Below are 12,646 nucleotides of genomic sequence, written 5' to 3'. Positions count from 1 at the left end.
GAGGCGAATCTGGTCGAGCATGACGTCTCATCACACCGAAAATGTTTGAGAGATTGTTAATTTAGTTGTATACATGTTCTCCCATACATTTATATTCTGTTCTAATGTCACAAGTAATACTGGGTTTTACACTACTCTTCTGACGTACAAAAAAAAATAGAGCGTTTTATCGAACGCATTTTTGATATCGATTACGTGTCTATCGCGATACATTTAGTTATCGTTTTATCGCCCAGCCCTAGTCCAATATAATTGGTTTTAAAAAGTGGGTGGGTCTTGTCTGACCCACATAATGGTTCCGACGCCCATGCTTCTATGCCTATATCAGGATGTGCAAACAGAGATGGGAGGGGAGTTGAGGGAGTTTTCTTCAGGGTTTGGTGAGGCCTTACCTGGTTTGCAGGGAATGGGCTGGAGAGGTAACCCCATCTGCCCCTCAGAGGTGACTTGCATTGGCTGGGCGTTGTGGTGAAAGGCAGGGATCATAACATACGGCATGTTTACCTGCTGGGTCAAAGGTCACAGAGAACGCCTTAAGTTTTATTTACTCACTGTCATATCAACTCATATCAATTGATTTATTCCTTAAAGTCACCTTAAGATTAACGTTGACAATTCTATTGTTTTACAGAATGTTACGGTGTTTATTATAAATGATTTAACTGTGCACATCATTATATTGAACCAGATTATTGTTGTTCAATATTCACTGCACGTTAACACTTGATCTTGACAAACTTAGTATCATTAGAAAGATTAAAGACTGGATATTTGACCACTGTTTATGATAAAACTAGGTTGCAGTGACATTAATTTATTAATTCATGTCAGGAGTGCAAAATAATCAATCTGTAATGTTTGTTCCATAGTAAAGGTTATAATGGCTGAATACAAACAAAAGAATAACGAGAAAATAATAATGAAGATTAAGTCTCATACCGGCTGAGTTGTGAAAAGTTTGTAGATTGAGAACAATAGAGTATAAATTGAGCAGTTCACCTCGCCAGACATTAGACAATAAACTGCAAATGGGTGTTTGAAGGGCAATATAATATTTCAATAGCATCTTATCAGCCTTCTCTAAAAACATGATCTTATGAAATTATTCACAGAATGCATAGTTTTAGAGATATCCTCAGATTTGAAATGAAGCATGACCACACTTGTGGCTTAAAGGATTAGTTTACTTTTAAATTAACTTTTGCTGATAATTTACTCACCTCCATGTCATCCAAGATGTCCATGTCTTTCTTTCTTCAGTCGAAAAGAAATTAAGGTTTTGGATGAAAACGTGATCATCTCTGAGCTCCACCATAACTTCCGCTAAGTGAGGTCAAAATACGAGCGTGGTCATAGATATATCGATCTACGTATACATCTATGACCACGCTCGTATTTTGACCTCACTTAGCGGAAGTTATGGCGGAGCTCAGAGATGATCACGTTCGTCTAATAAGAGGTAAAATAATAGCATAAATACTGCTCGGTTTCTCGCAGAAACTGATCGTTTCGCTAGATAAGACCCTTATTCATCGTTTTATATCGTTTAAAGCCCTTTGAAGCTGCACTGAAACTGTCATTTGGGCCTTGAACCCTTTGGGGCCCATTGAAGTCCATTACATGGAGAAAAATCCTGGAATGTTTTCATCCAAAACCTTAAATTTCTTTTCGACTGCAGAAAGAAAGACATGGACATCTAAATTATCAGCAAAAGTTTATTTGAAAGTGAACTAATCCTTTAAGCTTCACTGTGTTTCTATAACAAAAACACATCATGTTTTTATACATTTAAAAATTATATTCTTAATATTTTTATGTTTGTCGGAGTAATTCTGAGTCTTGAACTGTAAACTCACGTGTTGGATTTCTAAATATATGTTGGTTATGTGTCTATTCAGAATGACTTATGAGCAGCAACCTTTTTGTTTTGCGCATGTCATTTATGCCCCGCTTGCCGAAATGGGGGTGGTGGAGTATGGGGTTAATCAAAAACGTTAACATTCCCTCCCCCTCAAAATGACGTCTGTTCTCTTCATGAAGTATGAAGGCGGAGGGTCTTGGCGGAGGGTCTCGGCGGAGGGTGGGACTGAATATCCTCCACAACTGACTGGCCTTCAGATCTGCCTTCATTTAGTTAGCAATGCCAGAATCAATTCCTGAGGATGAAATCCAGTCCCCTCCTAAATTTTCTCTCATTCCAGATGCGGTTTCATTAGAATATATACGTAACGATGGAAAAGAAAAGACTAATCGCAACTTCGGTTTTTAAAGTCACAATATGCAAGATTTTTGGATTAAAATATCCAAAAACCACTGGAACAATGTTATATATTTTTTTGATTTATGTACATTATCCCAAATGTATCCAAGGATGTTTAAATCCAAATAAATAAGCAATTTTAACCAGGACAGGGACCATGTCTGAGAATCGCCTATCAATGACATACCCGCGTTACCCTCGATTTCCTCAATTTTATTTTGTCAGCAAATGTTTGGATACATTCATTGACAGAAAACTAATAATTGTTATACAGCTCAACACAGTTAGTCTTATTTTAAATCTGGTTCCCTTGATTTACCACAAGTACCATGTTTTACCGTGGCTAATATCGATCTAGCTCACTGCAGTGTGAACAAGTGTCTCATAGTAGCCGCCAAGCGAACGCACAGAGTAGCATTATAACATAACTTTCAACACACTCAAATGTATCTAATATGATAAACAGCGCTGCGTTACCCCACATACACATGAGCGGAAGAAGCAGAAGCGTTCGTCTGCAGCAGAATAAAAATCATCAAACTACGCCTTTGTTTTGAATAAGCGACATCTAGCGGCGAAAAATGAATTTTGTGGCTTTAAAACACGAAAGGAGATATAAGATAGATTGTCGAAAGTGCTTTTACATTTTAGGTGAAGTATTTCTTTAAGATCATAAGATGCTCCCCAGTCTCTAGTAGTTGATACAGTGAAGTAAACTGCAAGATTTTGAATCATCAACCTCACCTGAATTTGCTGCTGCAGTAAATTGATTTTATGTTGTTGCTGTATCAGCTGCTGCTGCTGTTTGGCAATCTAAAACAGAGATTCAGCATTCAGAAACCAAATTAAATCATACAGTATATTGCCTTTTTGCAGCTCCTCGTCAAATGCTCCATCTTTTTCCTTGTCACTTGTTCAACTAAAAGAGTCGCCACACCTGTTCTTGCTGCTGTCTTGCCAGTTCCATCTGTTGCTGCTGTTTCTCCAGCAGTAGAGCGGCCATATTCCTCTGCTCAGAATGAGCTCCTAGCAGCTGCTCTCGCAGACCAGAGAGCTGGTTTATCATCAACAACAACTGAAGCTCCTTCTCTGCCAGACTCTCTGGGGTTCCTGTAAACACATACGCACATGCTGGTGGTCAGGCAGAAGGTGTCAGTGAAAAACAAATGTGAGATGAACCAATCACAATGGAAACACACAGACAATACTATATGGTTGCTCCACGAAATGATTTGCATGACAAAGAGTATGAACTACCTGTGCAGTACAAACAGATAAATTCACCTTTTAGGTTGACGCCACCCTGAAAACTCTTCCCAAGGAACTTTTCTTTCCAGTCCGCATTCAGAAGCTTTTCAATTGTGGGCATCACTAAAAAAAAATATATATATATATAAAAAAAAACTATTAAATAAAATAACTTTTAATTATTTAAAATGAAACCAAAAGATGTCTGGAAAATATATGTATAATTTATTAAAAATGAAGTATAATTATTGAAGCAAAGAGTGACACAATAGAAAAGAAAACACTTTTTCATCTAGAAGACGAGAGAAAAAAAGAGCTTAAAATCACAGTTATAACAAAAGAAAAATAGAAAATTAAACAATTCTAGGGAACGGGTGAAAACAAAAGCATGAGAAAACACTTGAGGACTCTTTAATAACCATTAAGCATTTCACAGGGGCTGCGAAATGTATCATACAAATGAAATCACTGAAAAGCTTCATAGAGCTTGAAACAAAAGAGGAATCTGGATCTTCTCAATATAGACTGCATTAATAGCAATTGGCTCCTAATTGCTGACACGTTTACGCCTGGTTTGGTCGATCGGATCACAAGTGGACGATGCTAAATACAGGTGTAAAAGGGGTCTAAAACTTTTTGAGCTTGTCCACTTTCGACCACTTCCAGAGGTAGTCGAAAACTATGTGCGTTCGAACAGCCACAAAAGACCTACGTTCATATGTAAATTGCGCAAGCTTATTTTGGACATTAGATCGAAAGATCTGGAAAAAAAACCCTCCCCTCTAAGAAATCAGGACAGAAGTGGTTGAAAGGGGACAAAAGAGACGCATATGCCTGCCTGGTCTACTTGTGATCCGATCGACCAAAACGCAACTTAATACCAGGCGTAAACACGGCCACAGATGGACACACCACTTAATTAAAATTAAAGCTCAAAACTTCTTTCGAACATTGGAACACAACGAAAGCCATGGACCAAGTGCGAATAGGCTAATTAGCCATAAGGAACTGGTGCCCTTACCCTCACTGACGTTAGGTTTGCTGTCCATCTTGTCGTGGGATCTGCCTCCATCTTGACTGGCAGGTGTGTGTGACCGTAGAGCTTCTTTACCTGGAGAACTCTCCTGAAGAGAATTTAAACAAATCCTCACTACAGAAACCTCATCTCTTTTCATAAAAAACACACATGAGGAAATGGTCAAAGCTGTAGTCTTGATATCAAATGACTTTGAATAGATCATAAAACTCCAGTTCATACCAAGGAAGATTGTGCGTTAGGTGGCGCTGACTTCTCAGAGTCGTCTCTGTCCGAGGGCAGCCGAACTGACCAATCACAGACCGGAGAGGATTCCCGGTTGACAACTCTGCCTCCCAATTCGTCGTCTTCAAGCTTGATACCAACACCCACCATGGTCACATTGCTCTTGGCATGGGGATGCAGAGCAGGTGGACTGGGCTCACACATTCTGCAGAAGCATAAAAAGGAATTGATCAGAGCATGTTATTCAAAAGAATGAAAAAGTTTGCCTTGCTCCGCCTCTGTAACGACTTTGTCATCAACCCCTCCCATCCAACCACTTGTCATATAGAGTCACTTGAGTATCCGATCAACTCCCGATGGGTTAAATCTAGTCATGTTTTCCCACCTAATATTCGGTTTCACATGCCAATACGTCACGTTACAGAAGTAAGGTGCAGTGCATACACAATTGCATGTTGAATTCGCATTCCAGCAAGAATTGGGAAACTGTCAAGACTGCATTGCTAACAAGGGTATTCCGGTTTTGTACAGCTACTGTCTGGGAAGAACAGAGAGCCCATGGGGGAAAAAAAAAGAAAAACAGCTGACTGCTTTGCATAAGGAACAGAAGGGTTTTTGTGGAGCCCAGACACAGGCCGCCCCATTCAAACTCTTTCACCGAAGCCACTTCTTCGTGGTCTCCTCCAGGACTCAGGAGCCACTCTGTGTCGAGAAAGGATATTTGTGCGCGTTTGTGTTGTGTGAGTTGTTCAAATCTGTCAACATACTGTCAGAAAACAGATGCCAGACTCTAGTGTGCCCATCAAGTATCAGGCCGTCTCAAGTAGCACACCAAACCCTTCTGCAATGAAGGACAAGAGGAGGAGAGAGTGAAGGAAAGAAAGAGAAGGCAATTTCAAAATTAGCTGAGGTCTATAAACACCTCTCCGCCACCTCCTCCTTCGCTCTGCACGACAAAAGAAACACAAGACAACCCAAAGAAAACAAACACAAGGGAAAATGCATCTCTCCTTTTTCACTCTCTAGCTCTCGGTGTATATATATATATATATAAAATGTCCATTGTTACAGAGAAAGAACAAAGGAAGTTTAAACAATGGGTATGACATGGACAAAAGCAATAGGCTGCAGGAAACACAGCAGGGTAACAATACAAACGGAATGTGCCGATGGTCCGTGGCAGAGAAAAAAAATAAGTGGAACAGTCACTGGGCCGATTCCAGTTCCTCCTGTATTTTTTCATCCACTCAACACAATCACAAAAGCAGCTTGTACGTTTACATTAAGGCACAAGAGAAAGGTTGAATGCTTAGCTCAAGCGTTTTCTGCTAAGCTGAGCAACTTGGTTGAACTGTGAAATAATTCAATGGACCAATCTGTTCGTTTGAAGTAGTGATTTGTCAATGTACCATGGAGGAAATTGGCCGAGCCTTGGTAGGTTTAGGTAAAAGGGCGTAGTTTGCTGTTCGTGTATTTGCCTGACCCCTAAGCAAACAAAAGTACAGGAATGGGATTTGGTTGTGAGGAGGTACCACAAACTAAAAGCAGTCGGCACACTCAGTACAGGTCGATCTCTTGCTGCGAATCGCTCTCAGTTGTGGACCGCAAACTTGATACGGTCATCCCAAATCAGATTTAGATACCAAGGACAAGACCCCCTCCTTTCCCTGGGAACCAAGTGCACTCAAGAAAGATCCTTGTAAAATAACCCGCCACCATTGGTGCATTATAAATAAACCCTTGCAAGAAGTCTACACTATTAAAGTTCCTATTGTGACGAGGCTAAAATTATTCCCAGTCCCCCCCCCCCCCAGTTGAGAAGCGCTGATCCACAAACCAGGTGCAGGAAGTGTGAATTTGTCAGCTCCTTCCAAATGCACTTGTAGTTCTAGAGATATTCCGGCTATTTGCTTGGAGGGATTTGACTGTCAAAAAATGGCACAGCCTCAAGCTCTAAACAGACTCGTGAAGATTAATGCTAAAGTTAAGCTTCTCCATGCTCGTCACGCACAAGTGTTAAAGAAAGTTGCATAGTAAAAAAGCAACACTTGGATGGGTAAATCCTTAACCAGCAAAGCGGAGAATTTACGCAAAATGACATGATATCCTTGCTGAACATTTTGCATGTAGCTTAGTTAAATCTTTTTGTTATGTCAATATTAGGGGTGGGAATCTTTTGGTAGGCCTACCTCACGATTCAATTAAAGAATCGATTCCCAGTCTGATTAAAAATCGGTTCACGATTTGATAAAATAATCTATTCCCGATCCGATTAAAGAATTTATTCCCAAACCGATTAAAGAATCTATTCCTGATCCAATAAAAAAAATTAATATAATAAAATATAATATATATATTAACACGTTAATGAGATTAATTAGTTACGGTAAAAAATAACATGTTAAAATTATTAACGCATTTAACGCACTTATCCCACCCCGGACCTATATAGGTCGTCTTACATATACTGTATATATGTGCAGGGAATCGATTTAAAAAAATAAAAAAAAGTATCCGATTTTATGGGAATCGATAAAAAAAATTAGGTAATGAATCGCAAGTTTTTGACATTACATTAATTTGGAGAGTAACTGAAATTAATACAGAAACAATTTAAAGACATTTTTTAATTATGTGTTGTAATGGCATCTTTTTATGAATAAAGGCCAGTATAAAAGGCCAGATACTGATGTCTCTGTGAAACATTAATGACGTTACATTCCAGTATAACTAAAAGCTACAAATTTCAACATTTATTAGGCTTTAAAAAAAACTACTTTTAATTTAAGTGAACTTAAAACAATCTTTACATAAACCCATTATAATAAATGCTATATTTACCTGTGGCCTTCCCTGTTAGACATATACAGAAATGTAATAGTTATCAAACATCTTTCTTAACTGCATAAATAATAAATTAAATATAGATTAATCATCTTTTCTCTGTTCCCTTTGTTCTTTGATGAACATTAATGACAGGCATCATCAGTGCTGCTGTCACTTTAAGATCGGCCGCTGCCGAACATGACCCAGATCTGACGCACTGTCTCGCGCATCTCATTTTCTCAACTTCATTTAAGACTCCTAATATGAGAATATTCGAACAAAACTGGCATTTTGGCAACATTCTCTGTGTTGTTGTTATTGTTTGTTCAAGAGTGAAAGAGAACTCGATGTGTGCACGAGACTGGCGCAAATCTTTCAATGCGTCGAGTGAGTGTGTGTGTGAGCTCCCCATCTTCCTAGGTGGGGAGCCTAGGAAGTATATCGAGTAACGTACATGAATGTGGCCGACACCCTGATCAGTGCCCTGACTACTGAACTAGGGAGCCGATTGAGACGCACACACACAGACAGGACATTGACATACAGCGCGTTCTCTTGTGTCTTGTCGCGTTTAGATGGTTTAAGCATTTACATGAATAAGAGCGTGATCATATAATGCATATAACGCTGGGGGAAAATGGATATAGAAATGGACACTGCGTTAATTGCGTTAAATCTTTTTAATGCGTTAAACTGAAAAAAGTAATCGCCTGCGTTAACGCGATAATTTGCCCAGCACTAATATATATGTGTATCAAAAAAAAAAAAAAATTCTATTAAATAATTTTATAATAAATAAGTAAATAATTAAATAAATAATTATATAAACCGACTCGTGAAGATTAACATACATATATATATATATATATATATATATTTTTTTTTTTTTTTTTTTTTTTTTTTTTTTTTTCTTGTTTCTTGAATCAGGAACTGATTTTTAATCAGACCATGAACCGATTTGTTTTTCAATTGAATCGGGTAAAAAAATATTGATTCCTGATTTGATTAAAAAAAAAAAAAAAAAGGTCTGATTAAAAACCCTTTCACGATTATCACACTCTAACATGTCAATACATTTTGTTCTGCAGAGTAAAAGAAGTGTAACACTTCTTCGAAAATCGATTTTTGAAATTTGAGAATCCATGCGAATCAGATTAGGTAGAATCGCGATTCATTTATGAATCGATTTTCCCCTACCCCAGGTCAATACGTAACTGAATGCAACCCTTTAATATTTATGGAAGCCAATTTGAACTTTAGAGGAGTATAGTAAATAATAAGGGGGGGAAATGATTCACTTATAACTGCAATATCACATAATTGTGACTTTATCTTAATGTAAATATAATTCTTATTTTTACATTATATAATTCTTAGTCTTCCATAAAGATTTCATTAGTTTTGAAAAAATACAAAAGGACAGTACTGACAGCATTGTTCTTAATCCCCTTTAATCTTGGGAAAACGTGAATGTGTCATAACTTGGTAATTGCGATAAGAAATATAAATGACAAGCTCTTATGTCAGCACATGCAAGACAAGCCAGAAAGACTCAACAGTATATGATTGATGGCAACTGCCAGTCTGTCTTACAAGAGAATTCGCCTCTTAGTTTGTTCTTACCTGTTGTTCGGATGTGGAGCCATAAGACGTATTTCCAAAGAGCTCTGACAGACTTTTGTGGTGGAAGATAAAATCAGCCTCCAGGTTCTTTTGCTTTTGTGCTAAAACACCTCTGAAATGAAATACTTCCCACGGTCAGGGGTGCTGGAGACAAAAGCTTAAGTTGCCTTACGAGTTGTAACATGTCGCGGCCTCACATTCTGTCCCGCACTCCTCTGATGCAAATACGAGCTTTCTTTGTTGTTTCTAACTCTCCCTTCCCTTATGACGGTACTGAAGTGGTTAATTTCCGCATTGTGACAAGTCAAGCTTCTAAACATTGTCAAAAAGCACAAATAAAACTGTCAGGAGTGCCAAAAACAAGCCTGTGCGCGCAAAGACGTTATTCTCCTGACATCTAAGCGATCATTAAAGGAACAGAAGACCTGTAGTGACAACACCAGTTTGAACTTGAAGTCTAAAGGCTCTTTTTTTTTTTTCAAATGCAAGGCTTTTTAACACCCTAAATCATTGCACTTGCCTATTAGGCATGTAACAATTAAACACGTTCTAACTTTACAAACACCTGTTGTAAACCAGCACTTGACACAACGTGAGAATGCAGCAGACCACGCTGGATCTTGGTAGGTTTCTCCTAAGACGAGACAGGTGAGCACTTTTGGGTCTTCAGCTAAAAGCAGAAGTGTTTGCAAGCTTTGAGCCCGTCAGCGTGCGATGCAAAGTCCAATCAGCTGTTGAAATCCAGCAACAGGAGCTTCCAAACCCAACTGCCAGTAACTGTACTCTTAACAAAGATACAAAGCCTTGACCTACGCAGACGGTCTACCAACCTCAAGAGCATGTGGTCAGTTTTCATCGCCTTCGGGTCGTCTCTTGGAAATCGTTTCACTTGCCAGCGTGGCAGCCTGTAGAAGCAACTCATGTTGTGATGTGGAAGACGGTGGACACCTCTCTAGTAAAACTGCCCAGTGACCTCACAGAAAAGCTGGCGTCTCTCGATGCCGGATGCGCAAAACTGTGGTCGTGAAATTATGCCCAATAGCGAAGGCAAACAGTAGCATTTGCATGACGTTTGCCTCGGTTATAACTTTCCACTGAGCACTTTGCACAGATAGGGATTTGATAACATTGTAAAAGTGAAATTGGAGAGGGTATCCAGGAATAAACATGACACAAAACAAAATCAGACAGATATAGAAAGAACATTTTGTTTGCGTTTTGATTTGACTGTTGATGACATTTACTTTTGGCGTACAAAAAAAAAAGAAAAGAAAAGAAAAAAAAACCCAACCCAAAAAAGATACATATCTACTAGTATTAGTACATTTTAGAAGACTAAATATAGATACGGGAGGGGAATTCCATATAATAATTAAAAAAAATTGCTGATCAAACAATGCTTTCATTTGGATGAACACAAGACAAACGAGTAACAGGCGAAACATCTTCTACCGAAAAGAACAATGATATCAATTAATGCAATTAAAAAAAAAAAACATTTCACAGCATTACTTTTAGGGTGTGTTATGCAATGCCTGAAACAATTTTACAAGCTTTGCAAACTCTAAGAAACGCCTTAAAACTAATCACGCTGTAATTATAGTAACGAATACATTTATTTGGCATTTACGTCATATTCCCCCGGTTTGACAAACAAGGCTTAAACATTACTGAGACGAAACAATGGCACAAAGGCACGTTTATAAATGATTGAAGGCCTGATTCTGCCCTGTCTGTGAAACCAGGCCATTATAATGCAACTTCTACGATGCCACTTAGTTCACCAAAAAACTGAAATCGTTGCATTTTCCAGGAAATAACATGAAACGGTAGCGTGCACAAGCGCATCTAAAAAAACACAAACAACGATGATGGTAAACTAGTAGTCAAAACCACTTGCTCACGGCATTGATTACAGACTCGAACATGAAAGACATGCAATTGTGTTTTCATTCATTTTGAGGAGTGAGTTTTGCACAAAACAGCTCTTTTTTAAATGTACTTTCCTCTTCCGTGCAGGGGACAGTCCCTGACAGTCCCCGCCTAAACTCACTGGTCTTGATGTTTTGAATGCAGGAAGGGGAAAAAAAACAATGCAAATCCACAGGGTTCGCACATGGAGTTTAGGGGAAAACAAGGACACAGATTCACAAGCAAAAGATGTGTTATACGCTTGTTGTCGAGACTTTACATTGTTTCCGGGTCCGAACCTCGACTATCTCAACAGTGAGCGCTATTCATTTATAGCACACCTTTAAGCTAAGCTTTTAAAGACTCACTGGACGCTACAGTCTCTGGACACACAGTGTCCCAGACAACAATATTTTGTCTGGCCAACAGAGATCTAAAGACGGAGATAGAGGTTACGGTCATGATTTTACGATAGTAATGCATACTACGAGTGTATATGAGCACCGTTTGTTGTTTTGCATTGCAGTTGTTTGCATTTGGAGCCGGAAACTGTAATGTCAGACGTCAGATTGTTGCGCCTCGTATATACATTGAATTATATGATTTGAAGATATTGCTAAAGCTAGTAAACTTTCTTTAAATGTTTCTGGAAATTAGGAGCCAAAAAAAAGAGAGTAGGTGTTTCAATTACTGGTGATTCTTCAACTACAGACATTAAGTCCCAGAGGGTTATTTATTTATTTTTTATAATAATTTTCTACATTTTTCATAATTATGTATTTTCAAAAACAAATGGCAGATTATAATACATTTTTTCATTTTTACTCAAGTACTATTTGATCAAACTTAGTTTCTGGACATGATTAACATGATTAAAACTAGTTAATACGTTTTATCAGAAGTTAGTGTACTTAAAAGTGAATTAAATATTCACTTCACAGAATACTTGGCAGAATATTTCCAATCAAGCTGTAATATTATTATGAAAATTGTATGTGTTTTTAAGAGATATATAATATACATATACACACACACACACACACATATTTATATTAGTGCTGTCAACGATTAATCGCGATTAATTGCATCCAAAATAAAAGTTTGTGTTTACATAATGTGTACGGTGTATAAATATTATGTCTATTTGAACGCACAGGTATATATTTAAGAAATATTTGCATGCATATAGTATTTTATATATAAATATAACACATTTTTATGTGTTATATGTGTGTGTATTTATAAATACATAATTATATACAGTACACACACATATGTAAACACAAACTTTTATTTTGGATGCCATTAATCCGGATGAATCGTTTGACAGCATTAATATATATATATATATTTATATAATTTTTTTTTTATTTTTTATTTTTTTTTATATATATTTGCCAAATATACACACACACAAATATAAATATATAAATATATAAATATAATATATATATATATATATATATATATATATATATATATATATATATATATATATATATATATATATATATATA

General features: G+C 37.4%; 1 protein-coding gene across 12 annotated transcripts in view; it reads right to left on the bottom strand.

Moving 5' to 3' along the window:
- The window catches only part of sox13 (SRY-box transcription factor 13), a gene marked incomplete at its 5' end in the record, with an annotated part of 42,422 nt that overhangs the window by 13,045 nt on the left and 16,731 nt on the right, over positions 1 to 12,646 (bottom strand). For 5 of the 12 annotated variants that reach the window (XR_013818561.1, XR_013818562.1, XM_079844405.1 and 2 more), the window contains 6 exons: positions 393 to 504; positions 3,005 to 3,073; positions 3,198 to 3,370; positions 3,545 to 3,631; positions 4,530 to 4,632; positions 4,767 to 4,974. Coding sequence is in view for 7 of the 12 variants with exons in the window: in XM_079844405.1 (XP_079700531.1) it covers positions 393 to 504; positions 3,005 to 3,073; positions 3,198 to 3,370; positions 3,545 to 3,631; positions 4,530 to 4,632; positions 4,767 to 4,973 (751 nt within the window). Of the gene's footprint in view, positions 1 to 392; positions 508 to 3,004; positions 3,074 to 3,197; positions 3,371 to 3,544; positions 3,632 to 4,529; positions 4,633 to 4,766; positions 4,975 to 9,218; positions 9,242 to 10,048; positions 10,315 to 12,646 lie in introns of those variants that run through there. The other 7 variants (XR_013818563.1, XM_079844408.1, XM_079844409.1 and 4 more) reach the window with 5 other exon arrangements.

This window comes from Gobio gobio (assembly GCF_949357685.1).
Source record: "Gobio gobio genome assembly, chromosome: 19".
NCBI classification, from domain to species: Eukaryota; Metazoa; Chordata; class Actinopteri; order Cypriniformes; family Gobionidae; genus Gobio; species Gobio gobio.
This window is presented reverse-complemented; position numbering and strand designations above follow the sequence as displayed.